The 14705-nt window shown below is 35.4% G+C and overlaps 1 protein-coding gene and 2 pseudogenes across 3 annotated transcripts; 2 read left to right on the plus strand and 1 right to left on the minus strand.

The window, feature by feature from the left end:
* Nucleotides 1-1485: 1485 nt before the first annotated feature.
* LOC121971297 (protein PHR1-LIKE 2-like) lies at nt 1486-5505 on the plus strand. Of its 3 annotated transcripts, none has more exons than XM_042522486.1 (6): nt 1486-1962; nt 3964-4040; nt 4152-4206; nt 4614-4683; nt 4759-4843; nt 5063-5505. In XM_042522486.1, the coding sequence occupies exons 1-6, from the start codon at nt 1800-1802 to the stop codon at nt 5294-5296; spliced, it is 684 nt and encodes a 227-aa protein (XP_042378420.1). In that variant the 5' UTR covers nt 1486-1799; the 3' UTR covers nt 5297-5505. The 3 variants fall into 3 exon arrangements, with proteins under 3 accessions (XP_042378420.1, XP_042378421.1, XP_042378422.1); XM_042522487.1 differs by having other exon boundaries at nt 1488-1962; nt 4774-4843; XM_042522488.1 differs by having other exon boundaries at nt 1823-1962; nt 3858-4040.
* A 1883-nt stretch (nt 5506-7388) lies between these two features.
* On the plus strand, nt 7389-9989 carry LOC121971298 (annotated as a pseudogene).
* Nucleotides 9990-10487: 498 nt separating this feature from the next.
* Nucleotides 10488-12436, minus strand: LOC121972803 (annotated as a pseudogene).
* Between the last annotated feature and the right edge of the window lie 2269 nt (nt 12437-14705).

Below are 14705 nucleotides of genomic sequence, written 5' to 3' on the forward strand. Positions count from 1 at the left end.
TAATTTTGAAAAAGGTCCATATGATCCCCTGGAATTTTTTTATCGATCAAAAAATAAATAAATTAAAAAGCGCTAGCAAATACTTCATCCAGACTCTATTCTTACTCTAAATTATAACTGTTTTACTTGTTTTAAAATCATTTAACATAGCTAACTATAACAATTTTAAAATCATTGTTATCAAATTAATAAAGATTTTAATTAAATTTGACCAACTTAAGAAAAATTATTTTTGATACCTATATAATATTTTTTTGACAATTGTCCAGAGGGCGTAAGCAGAGGTATCAATTCAAATAAATCGGATCATATTCAGATTAAGCTGAATTTTTTTTATAAAAATCTTAATTTGAATCTAAATACAATCTAAAATCCTTAAAATCAAACTCAAATCCAACAAATCCAAATTCGATTCGAATAACTTGATTAAAAATAATTTTTTTTACTATTTTCTCTATAATTCTACACTTTTATCTCAATAATTTATTATTATCATACTAACATTCATATTGACATATATACACATATCTTAATTTTTAAAATAAAATTTAATTTAATCCTAAAAAATTACTAAAATCTAAATTTGAGTCAATCTGATCAACCTAAACCTGATCCAAAAATTTCTATCCCGAAAATCCTTCAACCCAAACCCCATCCGAACCTGACCTAAATCCAAAAACCTCCAACCCGAGTTTGATTTTTTTCCGATCGACTCGGGTCAGGTCGTCAGATCGAATTCATTTTTAACATCCCCAGACATAAACAAATTTAAGAATTGATCAAAAGGCGCATTATAATTTGATAATTATCAAAGGGTGAATTCAACTATCTACTCTTTTCCTTTTATCACTCTCATCAACCTCTGCTTTTCAAACATTTTCTAAGATATCCAGGTCACATTTTAAAAGCATCTACATTAGTGTTACTATAGGAATGTTATAACATCTAAATGATATTATAAATTAATGTGTATAAGTGTTATAACATTTATATATTAATAGTGTTCAATTCTTTGAACGGATTTTATATAAAAAATTTAAAAATAAAAACAAAAATTTTAGATATAAAAAATATAGATGGATAATAGAGGTTATAAATAATTAATGTTAATATTAAAATGAATAGGTGTATTAAATAGAAGAGATATTAATATATCAAGTGACATAGTATTCGAAGAGCTAATATCAATTTAGATATCTTGAAAATTGTAATTAAATGGAAAGTAAAAAAATTTTAAATAACGGAGTTAAAAAACAAGAGATATTTTTCTGAGCGGTAGTCAGAATCCATAATGATAAAAGATAATAAAATAAAGAACAATAATGAAAAAAAAAATCGAAGATAAAGTAGATATAAGCTACTTAATTAAATATCCACAAGCAATTATGTAAATACACATATAACTATGAGTTTATCCATTTTTATCATCAGTGTATGTACCATTTCAACTCTCTTTGTTTTAATATCTCCATTAATATCATTGACTTGTCAATTCAATGGTTGCTGCTCTCATGGCGATTTCCATACTGTTCATTCCTTTCTTATCCTTGTTCGCCTCGCAGCTTTCGTCTTTGATCACACATCTCCGACGCAGACTTCAAATCGGTGAAAAAACGATGAAGATATCGAGGAAAGGAAGCTTTGTTTCGGTAATGGCATGATTAAGGACTAAGGAGGCGACAAATCTTGGTTTTGTGCCTTTGTTAGTGCAATGGCTTGAGCTAGGAGACAAAAAGCTACGCCCTTTCCCTTCCGTGCCCTTTCGCCTTTCGAGGATCGCTTTTCCACGCGAAAGGAGGATGTTTTCGGGGTTGATCCGCCGACCGGAAGCTTCGATTTTGCCGGAGGAGGCGCAGGGCCCGAGCCTGGCGCTGACGGCGGAGCCCAAGCCGCGCCTCCGATGGACATCCGAGCTCCACGATCGCTTCGTCGACGCCGTCGCTCATCTTGGGGGACCTGAAAGTAAGTATCCTTTGCCCTTCATTGATGCTCTCCCTACTCCTTTTCTCCATAGATGACAAACAAATACCGAATCGTGAACTGCTTGCTTTCTAGGTCGTTTTCTGATTGATTTTCCCCTTTAAAACGCATCCAGATTTGAGTTTCCTTGCCGATTGACTCCAGATTTACTTTGTGATCCTATTGGGAGTTCATTGTGTCTCCTGATTGCCTGGAATCGCATCTCTTTGAATCCTCTCTAGTTAGAACACCATTTACACTTTCGATTTCAGTGAAGTGTGTGCTTTGGTTCTTTGGAGAATTGGAGGGATCTCCAAAGGGTGATTTGAGGTGGCATTCTATGAATTTGAAGCAGCACTAGAATGATCTGCAACCCTAATAAATGATATCGGAGGCATTTGCTAAGCAGCAGTAGTGTGTTTGATGCTAAAGCTGCAATGGAAGTGATGCAAGACTTTTCTTGAGGTGAACTCATTCTTCAAAGGAAAAAAGGATGCAGTTCTTCACCTAATTCTTGTCGATGTGCAACAAAGGCCATTTGCAAGGACAGCCGGCTGCAGGAACATGTTCATCTATAGAGGAGTGCAATAGAAGGCTGCACCATTATGTCGAACACATTGCTTCCCTTAAATAGGACTGAGTACATATGTAATCACACAACCAAGAGGAACACGAACATGCATATCTATGGGGAGAAGCCTCCCTTTAAGTGGATTGAAAAGGGGAGGGGTAGGTTGCTTTGATACCAAGTCAAAACTAAGAATTCACCCCTATACGTATTTACACACATGCATGTATACAAATGTCTTGAACAGAATACCATGTGAGACTATGAGTACATATTGTAGCACTACTTAATGACGTTGATTTTGGTTTGGTGACTAATAAATTATTGGATCCATGCCTCAAAAACATAGATATGCTTGTTTCCGCACAAATCACAATGTTGTTTCGCTTATATAAAGTTGTCTCTTGTTCTTTCAGTGGCAACCCTTCAGTAATTTTAATATAGAACTGTTTCATGGTGTCACTATGTTACACCTAATGACAATCTTTCACCCCTATACATATTTTTACATGTGCACATACACAGATGGCTCGAACAGAATATCTATGATATAATATGTCATGTGAGACTACGATTATATTATAATACTATTTAATGATGATCGAGTCTGGTTTGGTGACTAATAAATTAGTGAATCCATGCCTCAACACAGATATGCTTGTTTCCACAATGTTGTTTCTCTTATATGTAGTTATGTCTCCTGTTCTTTCAGTGGAGCAGTTCAGTATTTTAAATGACACTGTTTCATGGTGTCATTATTTTACACCAAATGGCAATCAATCTTTCTTTACTTTTAATGCTTTTTTTTATCGAAAGGGATTATTAGTAGTGTCCTTGTATCGATTTGAAGATCTAAATGTATGCAGTCAGCCTTTATATATGGTTTTTAAGCTTATGTGATTGGCATTTCCATGAGTATTTATGATACCAAGATCATAGCAACAATGTGATATGGTCCTGAGTATAGGATCGAGTCACAGGTCGAGATCCAGATCCGTACTTGGTCATGCAACACGTAAGGGGGGAAGGGAGAAGGAAAAAGACTCGTCCTAGACAGAGTCCAAATCACTCAAGGGAGAAGACTCGTCCTAAACAGAGTCCTAATTGCTGAATTTTTTCTCCTCCCTTTATTAATAATGGCACTCCTTATATAAGGAGTCAAACATGACAAGATTAGGAAAGACCAACTATAAAGGAAAACAAGGAATCAAAAATAGAAAAACTAATTAGGCCATTATTTGTTTTCTACTATAGCAGTAGTTAAATTATGTCATTATTTATTTTTTACTAATAGCTAATTAGGTAGTAATTAATTTGCTTCCCACTATAGCGATGTTCAACAAAGGCGTCCACCTCGGCGTCCACATCACAACGATATCATTCGATGTAAATCACTGGTTTTAACGAGTAAATGATGACCATGTTGAATATTTCAGAGGCAACACCAAAGGCTATCATGCGGACAATGGGCATTAAAGGACTTACGCTGTTTCACCTGAAAAGTCATCTCCAGGTATCAGCATGTTAAATTATATCGTCGGATGAATTCTTCCTTTGTTGATAGAATAAACTATTAACATGATTTTCTCACTATAATACTTCTTTTACCTGTTATTGTTTCCAGAAATACAGATTAGGAAAGCAATCAGGCAGAGAGATGACTGATCAGTCAAAAGACGGTAGGTCAATTGGCTCGTATCTATGCTCAACTCATTCTAGATATGACAGAATCTCCAAAGGTTTCGACGAAAACCTTATTGTAGCTAGGAATGAACCTTCACTATGTTCAGAAACTGTTTCAAGCTATTTTAGATCATTTGGATCTTTAAGTTTAAGTTCTTTCCATATCCTACGAATGCAACTGGCTGTGTTTTACCTAAACACACTTCCAAACTCGTAAATGAGATTCTTGTACTCTCTTTGGAGCTGTTTACACCAATATTGTACATGATAAAATGGGGAAATTGTAATAACAACATCACACTTGACTACTTTTTCCTGATGTTATTAATTCATTGCTATTCTGTCATTATCACTGGTTATTCATGTACCTTGTGGCGACAATTCTTTGTACCTTGTGTTTCAGCTTCCTTCCATTCGGAGAATCTAAGCAACAATGCTTTATCCCCAAGAGTGCCTATGCCTGATGTCAACGAGTAAGTCATATTTTGCATAAGTTAGTAGGTCTACATATAGTATGATGCACGGTTGTTAAACTTTGACACGGTTAGTTCTTCTGCTTTCAGAGGTCGGGAAGTAAAGGAGGCATTACAAGCACAAATGGAAGTACAAAGCAGACTGTTTGAACAAGTGGAGGTACCGAGTAATCATCTTTGTTTCCGTCCATTTTGTGTGACCTCGACATTTAGTATTTCGATCTTGTCTCTGTGGAGGTACCGAGTTAGTAGCTATTTACCGACTCTAATGAGACTTTAATATCATCTTTTTACGTGCAATATTTTCAGCTAGTACACATTGTGTAAGCTCAAATTGCTTAGCAGATTTTACTAACACCCTTCTTCGTCCTTTGATTAGGTTCAGAAGCATATGCAGATCCGAATGGACGCGTTTCATAAGTACATCGATTCCTTACTTGCAAAGGCTTATGAGATAGCATCAGATCAAGTCGCTTTGACTAGTTTCGATTCAACTGAGCATCATGGACTTGCAGACATGCCAGGCAGAACCATTTGCACCTCCTCGTCCGATCTCTTGACCCAATCTGTTCTCTATCAGTTATCCATGAGCTCGATGAACATGCCTACCTGATTGTCGGAGTAGTATTGTTCCATCGCAGGAGGCCACTTCTTCCTTGGAAGCCATATGAAGTGAAGAACAAACCATGCTGATCGAAACTGCTATCACTGCACTAGATCTCTCTTTCCTTTGTAAATGGAGAAAGAAGCATTAGCCTTTTGTAAGATGATTGAAAACACTCCAAAATTGTTTACATGAAGTTTGTTCTTGTTCTTGAGCCATTTTGATTGAGGATGCGAATGGTTAGTGTTTTGTGTTTATTTCAACTATTTACGATTGATGATTAAAACTTTTATTCTTAGTTAAATTTTTAGTGAAATTATATGATTATTAATATCAAAATTACTTAAATTATTAAGTATTATATTGATTAATGTTTTTGTCGTCCACCTTTAGCCGATCCTAAAATACTCATTATATTTGCCACATAAAATACTCATTATATTGATTAATGTTTTTGTTGTCTTCCTTTAGCTTATTTACGACGTATTGCAAAGTATGTTTCTTCAGATAACAAACTTGGGACGCTGGCTGTTGGGTAACTAGACAGTTGTACTTTTGAATTTATCCGGGTAGTCAATGAAAATTTTTTGTAAGGTCAAATTGATCATTTTTAAGATTCGTCCATTTGAAGAGCTTGAACTTGAATTATAAAAAAAAAAGAATGAAAATTAAAAGGGCGTCCATCATTTGCATTTACTTTAGATGGACACTTCAATTAAAGTCAATTGAGCACTCGGTCATATAGAAGTTAGCATGTAGCTTCTATAAGTATAGAAATTGGTTGCTAGCTTCTATAATGTGTAGAACCTAATTGCTTGTTTCTACACAAATGATTTTATATCATTTTATTTTGTTTCTCTGAATGACAATCTGATTAAAATAACATTCAACTAGGAAAACGATGAAAGATACTCGTTATATTTCAAATGAACATTATTTCATCACAATCAATCGGATAGAAATTAGCATGTAACTTTTACACATTGTAGAAGTAAACATGTAACTTCTACACTATGTATAAGTTAGTTGTTAGTTTTTATAATATGTAGAAGTTACATTTTAATTTTTACAATTATGATTTTATATTATTTTAGTTTTTACTTTTCTGAATGATCATCTAATTAAAATAATATTTTAATGAGCAAATCAATTGATGAAAACTTCATAATACTCATTATATTTCCAATTAAATAAAAATAAGCCATGTAAAAATTAACATGTAACTTTTTATATATATATATATATATATATATATATATATATGAACTATCTAAAATATCCTTATATTATTTGATTATATATATATATAATATGTGAACTATCTAAAATATCCTTATATTATTTGATTACTCAACCACATAGAAGATAACATATAACTTATACACTTAGAAGCTAGCAACTAGCTTGCACATTTGTATAAGTTATATACTAACTTCTACATATAAGATAATATCAAAACTATTTAGGTTCAGTTTCAATATAGTATCAAAACTATTTTTTATTTTACTTCTAGTGCCTGTGCTTGAAATATAGTATCAAAGCTATTTTGTTTTTTAGATTTTACCTTTTGCCCCCCAACAAACTACTCTTATTCAAATACCATTATAGCACATTCAAAAGTGCTACAAGATCCTCATAATTACTCTAAATAATTTTAGTTAAAACTAAACTATTTTAACATGGATTAAAACTACTCAAAAATATTAATAAAAATGATTCAATTGGATAAAAATAACACTAACAGAATAGTTTTAATCCAAAATGCTAAAATTAAAAATTGTTTGGGCCAAATTTGTTATAATTGAACCATTTGGATCTACCGGATTGATCTATCCCATCAAATAATTTAAATGAATTTGATTAAAATTTTATCAACTATTTTAAACAGGTCCAGACGGACTGACCCATCTGAGCCCATGACTCGCACAGAACTATCCATAGCAGACTTAGGTTGGCCCGTAAATTTAAATTTGTCAAAGGGGCGTTAAAAGAAGTAAAAACTTGAGGGTTTAATAAAAATATTGTAGCATTCGAGGGGTAAAATAAAATTGTTTCCGGAATATTTGATGGGCCTGGCTGCCGGCCTATGGGCTCTGACAATGACTACGAAAGCCGCCAGATCGACCAGTCCAATCGCGACCTCCGCCAAACAAAGCCACGAAGTGATATCCTGTCGAGCGAAACCCTAGCCACAGACTTCTCCGGTCGCTACTGGATCCTCTCTTCGTGCCTAGCGATCGGTTTGGTTCCCTTATCATGGATTTCTCCTCCTCGATCTTTGGTTTTCTCATGTTTTCGGTTGAATACCTCTTTCGGCGATCCGTATCTGATGTGGTTTTTGTGCAAAAAAGAAATCTTTGTTTTTTTTTGGGTGTGTGTGTGTGTGCTTTCCCTCGATTTTGCTGGTATATCGAAAAATTCAAATGGGGAGATTTGCTCGGCTCCGATAGTAAAATGATTCGATTTATAATTTTTCGGAAATTTGTTTTTCTGGTGATGGATTTTCCGTTATTTGGTTGAAGAAAGTTCGTGATTTGTTTCTTGGCAGATCATTCGGAAGGAATAGGTCACCATGGCCGATCTAGAGAATCTGCTACTGCAGGCAGCTGGAAGGACAGGGTCTGGCCGGAAGAACAGCAATTCACGCAAACAATCAAGATGGAGGCGAGATAGTTCTTACTCCGACGGAAGTGACTCCAAGGATGATGATTCAGACAATCCCAAGTATACAAAAAGGAAACCGCCAGGCTCACAGATTCCGCTGAAGAAGAGGTTTGACCCGCCAGAGACTGACAGGAGGAGCAGCCGGAGAGATGATGATTACGATGACAGTAGTCGCAGACACAGTGATGAGGATTCAGACAGTGCTCCATCGGTTAGTGATCTTTACAAGGATGATGCAGACAAAGAAGAACTCGGGAAGATGTCTGAGCTTGACAGGGAGATGATATTGGCAGAGAGGAGTACTAAAATAGATGATTACAAACTGAAAAAGATGGCGAGAGCTTCATCTTCAAAGATGGAGAGGGGCCGAAAGAGGGGCTCTCCTCCAATGCCACCTCCCGGTCGCTCAGCTGCCCGCAACGATAAGACAGCCGCAAAGAGTGCTTTGAATGAGCTGAGAGCAAAGAGAATGAGACAACAAGATCCTGATGGCTACCGCAGTCGACTAAGGGACTTGACCGGGGAGGGAAGCAGCGGTGGTTTTGGCCTTGGCGATTCTTCTCCTCCCAGGCATAGAAGTATTGGTATGGCTGCCAGTCCTCCCAGTGATAACAGCAATGAAGGCGAGAGTGGAGGCAGAATTGACAGCGAGGACGATAAGTTCGGAGATGATAAGAAGATAGATGACGACTTGGAGGATCTATCCCCCTCAAGGTTGGATGCGCCAAAGTTTGAGGATGTTAAAGAAATAACTATCAGGAGGTCAAAGCTTGTGAAATGGTTCATGGAACCCTTCTTCGAAGAGCTTATCGCAGGATGCTTTGTGCGGCTTGGTATCGGGAAGACTCGCTCCGGGAAGCCCAAGTATAAGCTATGCTTAGTACGGAATGTTGATGCGACTGACCCTGAAAAGCATTACAAACTGGAACACTATACAACATATAAGTGGTTGAATTGCATATGGGGCAGCGATGCATCGGCTGCTAGATGGCAGATGGCTATGGTTTCGGATTCGCCACCATTGGTAGATGAATTCAACGAGTGGAAATGGGAGGTGGAGAAGGGGAATGGCCGGATGCCGACCCGTCAGGAGGTGCTCGATAAGAAGGCTGAAATCCAGCGGATCAATAACTTTGTGTATTCCGCTGCTACTGTAAAACAGATGTTGCTGGAGAAGAAGTCAGCCTCTTTGCGGCCAGTCAATATCGCTGCTGAGAAGGACCGGCTTATGAAGGAAAGAGAAATTGCTGAAGCCAGTCGTGATAGAGCAGAGGTGGAGAGGATCAGGGCGCGATTAAAACAGTTAGAAGACATGCCACAGCGTACAAAGCAGCTTGATGAAAAGGCTGCTCGATTGTCAGAGATGAATAAGAGAAACCGAGCTGAGAATTTTAAGAACGCCTCGGCTTTGAAACCAGTTAACACTTCCTTGAAGGTCGGTGAAGCTGGCTACGATCCATTCTCGAGGAGGTGGACAAGATCGACAAACTATTATGTTGCAAAACCTGGGGGAATTGACAGTACATCAACAGCAAATACTGAGCATGGCAATTCTGTTAGTGCAAATGTAACAGCGTCAATGAATGAAGTGGAGAGAGGTGAAGCAGCAACTGCTGCTGCACTGAGAGCTGCAGCCGGAGCCGGTAAGCTGGTTTAGATAGTTGCTCCAGTAGACCAAGGAACAACCTTTAACTTCCTTCATGATTTCGATCTGCCAATCTCGTTGGCTGCCCTACAGAAGTTTGGAGGTCCACAGGGTGTGCATATCGGGCTCTTGGCAAGGAAACAGAAAGTCGAAGCCACTTATGGATACAAGATTCCCGATAGCGATGGGAGGAGGCATCCGCTGACTTTGACAGTCAGTGATTATAAGCGTCGAAGGGGTTTGCTGTGAATGATACTCTCACGAATTGTTCTATGTTAGTTTGAGGTAATTCTCATGGATGAGATTGCCAATCGAATATATGGTATGGCTTGCCACATTTGACTTGATCTCCCAACTATCGAACATTGAAAAAGCTCGGCATCTTTTCTATCATATGAAGTCTATTTTTATTTGGATGATCATAGTGAATTCATTGGATGACATTAGAGATCTAAGTTGGAACAAAAGAAAAGATAAGAAACAAGCTTTGTGAAGGAGAGCAAAGTCATATGTGAGTTTGCGATCGGAACAGTGGGGATGGTAGAGGACTTGTTTTGATCGAAGCTGTTCCTGTGAACAAAATAGAATGAATACAATTCTCAGGTTGTGGGATATCCACTCTATTAGTCGTTAACAAAAAACGACAGCAATTTGAGTGAAAAACATCAAAACTTAAAGAGGATCAAGTCTTGCAAATCAAGGCCGTCACCAACATCAACATCATGCCGAGGGAGATTTCATCAACAAAATCTTGTGTTAGCCATCGAAGATCCAATATGGACGACAAAGCAAAAGCATTCTTACTCACAGACAAACAGAGAAAAGCAACTATGAAGTTCACTCAATGACTAATACAAGGAAGAAGAAATGCTCCTAGAATACAAGTACACATGAAAAACCAAAAGGTCATATAAAAAGGATATAGTTCAAACCCAAACCAATCGATCTATCGAATCATGATTTTTCCCAATGATAACCGATCGAACCAGCTGATTCATATTGATTTTTTAAAACCTTTCTAGCTGGCAAAAAAAAAACAAAAAAAAAGAGTTTCCATCCAATATTCGAGAAAGTGTGATGAAGATGGTAATGAGTCAACATCTCACTTCCCCACGGCATGTGAAACAACACACAATGGCCATCAGATATAGAGATGAGAGCGCCTCTAGAATATTAAATAGCGATCTCTCCATTTCTATTCCATTCACTGCAACATAGTTGAATGAGCTCGACACCAGGATTTGCGAGAAAACCTGAGGAACTTGCGAAATAAGATTACACCTCTTCTTCTTCTACTTTGGTATTCAGAGAAAATAATCAGGGGCTGGTTTCTTTGAAGGAACTCCTCTAGATTCCTGCAATAGGTTAGGTCTTAGTGAGTTCACTATGTGGGATAAAGAGGAAAATTTAGAGAAGAAAAGGTTATAGGAACGAACATGCGGCGCAGCTTCAAAAACACGAAATTGCTTGTTCAGATTCTCGTCGAGCTCCAGAATAGCAGCCACATTACCACATCTGGAAATGGAACTTTTTAATGTAAGGTGTAGTTTTTGATTCATAAACACAGCAAACATCATTCCAAATCTATCAAGGAAAACTGCGGAAAATAATAGATCTATCAAGAATAGATGAAAAACAAATAGGGATGGAAGAAATCAACTAAAGTGACATCCTTCAGACTTCTCAGAGAAGTTTTCAAGAGAAGCAAGACCTCTGAAACTTGATCTGTGGGCAGACTTAACAACTAACAAAATTTGTTCGACTTTATTGGAATGTAATTACATGACCTCTTGTTTCCAGTTTGGGGATAAATGAGCAATAACTGTAATATTATGTTTGAAAACAAGAAATTGCTTATAGCCATAATTGACTAAAAACAGATGCAAAAAAGCCAAATTCTAGTTTGTTGTTTTATAAAACTCGGTGCAAAAAGTTAGGAAGCTTCGACAAAAAAATTGTCAGTTAGCTGCACCAATACTACTTAATTAATATTAAGCATCGATGAGCAATTTAAGAGCACCTGTAACAATAATTTGGAGCAGACCAGACTGTTACAATCTGGTTATTGAACATCCATTTGTACCCTTCCATTACGAGTTGATGTGCACGGCAAATATAATCAATGTTGTTTGCATGGTTGAATGATGTCACAACGTTTCCTCCAAACAAGAAACCTGCACCCCTAGGACTTAGCCCCCAGCCATCGACATCTTCTGGATCTGACCATAGCAGATCACACATGGCTCCATCATGGGGCACTTCTTGCTTGCGATCAATTGTTCTTATCTGTAAAAGATCATTAATGACAGTCAAGAAAGTTGCTTGACAGGCATGAACACACAAGAAAACTGACCTGATCTAGTGTTGTTATGGCAGGAGAAAGACCCCCATGAACACTAAATATTTTGTTTTCGATCAACGCTGACAGACTGAAAAATTGCAAGAAGGATAAAAGTAACACGAGCAATTAGGATCTATGCTGGATTACTAGCAATATGACCAATATTACCTCAAGTAATCAAAAATGTCTGTGCAATATCTCCACACATTCACAGAACCATACTTGCGAAGACACTCATCATAGAATCCATATACCTAGCCGGAAGGAACACCAATAACTTGTAAAACAGAATTATAACTCATGGAAACCATTGTAGTTTTTTAAGATCTTGAACCTGTGTGATCTGCCGGCTTTCATGGTTCCCTCGTATTAGAGTTATCCGGTCTGGATACCTCACCTACAGAAGCACAGTGAAGGTTGAATAGAAAGAATGGGGAAAAAACAACTGATCGTCGGCAACTGCAAAATGTAAAGAAGCAGCAGAATCGATGCCCGTCATCCCAAGCCAACTTTATGGAAAATACTTGTAACTGTAACTCATTTATCATCGGAAGGTTTCATGGGATTTACCTTTAGGGGTTGATAGAAATTTCTATGATCAGGCCATCATCTTAGGTTTGTTGGATGGAAAGAATGGGATAAAGAAGTGAATTAAAGGAAGTTTGATTCTTTCTATTCTTTTTAGGAATATGAATCGGGAATAAGAATCATAGTATTGTGAAATAGGAATGGGTAGTAGCGGATATCTCTTAAAAGCAATCTTAGTTGAATATTTTCTATCGGAATAAATCAAAATTTTTATTTTTACCTTTAAAGAAAAATAAGAGAAAAAAATTAGTTGTGAGAGAAAAATATGATGAAAGGAGAGAGAAAGTGTGTGATAAAATAAGAAGCGAGCAAATATGATAAGAGACAATAAAGAGAGAGAAAGTGATATGAAAGAAAAATTAAATAAATATATTTTGATATTTCATATTAAGGAGGGAATTTTAATTTTAAGTCAAGAGTATTTTTGAAATAAGGGAATATTTAATTATTGAAAATAAAGTAATGACTCATTGAAAGAGATATAGGAATAAGTCATTACCCAATTATACAAATTCATTTCCTTATTTATATTTCTATTTATATAATCTAAATATTAATAATGATAATCAATAATTACTATTCTCATTCTTCACTCTTATTCTTCTAAACTAAACGTCTCCCAAGAGACTAACGTTTCTCCAATGTGCAGTGGTAAAGAAGCCGGCTTCTGAACGTGTATTAATTATATTTTGAAATTATTTGATTGACAAATTAGGATAAAGTTTTAGGCGTCTGAATTATGAAAACAAAAAATGAATTCAAAGATTTTTCTGATATTTAATAACAAGACACTACTCTTTATTAAAGCACCCTTGTAATTATTAAGACAGTTAATTTATCACAGAAGAAGGACGTAGAAGGTATATTATTGTTAGGGGAGTCACGTTGCAGGAGTTTTACAATTCTGTAGTAATTTTGGCAATTTTAAATGGCAGAAAATTAAAACGACTTCCTTAATTATTCATACGGTGAAAATGATATTTTTTAAAATTTTATTAAAATAACACCTGCTTATAATTTGTAATCCTCAAATTACCCTTTTATTTTATTATTTTTTTTAAAACTAATCTATCTATATAAATTTATCATCAACCACCAATCAAATTTTAAAAATACTCATTATTACCGATTCAGAACCGTCAATGTCCTACAAAATTATTCTTTTATACTCCACACTAGAGTAGTTAAAGTTTCTCCAAAAGGATATACTTTTGGCTAGAAATAGTTTTAGTTAAATTGCTGATGATATAATTTTAATTAAAGTTATTACAAGGTGATATAAAAAAAATAAAAATTGACTTTTGAATATGAATAAATTATACTGTAAATATAAGAAAGTCATTTTATTTATTATTAAAAAAATTTAAATGTTAAATCATAGATGTAGTATTGTTTTTGATAATTTTTAATAGTATACTTTTTGATTGGTAGACGTCTTTTAATTTTCTACCATTTTAAATTAAAACATGTTTTTTTTAAAACAATAGACTCCATGAAATAACAAACTTTCTATTCCAAATTTACTGTTTTTTAATTATATTTCTTTTTTCTCAATGTTCAAATAAAGTAAGAAAAAAATATTAAATCAAGTAATATTGAACCTTGCCGATTGATTCGGTCCTAAAAATTTTTTCCCAAAAGCCCAATATTCCATAATTACACATCCCATTTGAAAAAAAAAACCCTTGTAAATATTTGAATGACAACTTAGCACACATCCAGTACTTCATAACCCTGAAGCAAAACACTATAGGAAAGTTGCATACAACAAGGTCATGGGCAGCTAATTGAAGAAGGCTGACGAGGCCCTACAACGGTGAAGTTATCTTCATAGACAACTTGGACACAATTTTGTATTATTGATTTTCGTTAAGCAAATCACTTCCAAATGCTGATTTAATAATATTATTATTATAATTATTTAATCATATTTACCCAATCATTTTTTTTTAAGGATTACTCTAGTTAAAATATTCAATAATTTTTATTTTACATTTTTGAAAAGTAAAATTTTATATTTGATTTTACATTAAAATTATGCTGCAAAATGATTTCCCATCACGTTGCATTTAAAAAAATGTTAAAGAGAATATGAAAATCTTGAATAATCGTAGAGAAAATCATAGGGAGGGAAGCTTGGTAAAAAGAAAAACAATATAAGAGAAATGTTCGTATAATGG

Source organism: Zingiber officinale, chromosome 4A (assembly GCF_018446385.1).
Source record: "Zingiber officinale cultivar Zhangliang chromosome 4A, Zo_v1.1, whole genome shotgun sequence".
Classification (NCBI taxonomy): domain Eukaryota; kingdom Viridiplantae; phylum Streptophyta; class Magnoliopsida; order Zingiberales; family Zingiberaceae; genus Zingiber; species Zingiber officinale.

What these genes read in the sequence shown, in the direction of transcription:
- LOC121971297 (XM_042522486.1), top strand. Translation starts at nt 1,800, where the DNA reads ATGTTTTCGGGGTTGATCCGCCGACCGGAAGCTTCGATTTTGCCGGAG. An exon ending in TCATCTTGGGGGACCTGAAA is followed by an intron (nt 1,963 to 3,963) that starts GTAAGTATCCTT and finishes TGAATATTTCAG; the next exon opens with AGGCAACACCAAAGGCTATC. An exon ending in CCTATGCCTGATGTCAACGA is followed by an intron (nt 4,684 to 4,758) that starts GTAAGTCATATT and finishes TGACACGGTTAG; the next exon opens with TTCTTCTGCTTTCAGAGGTC.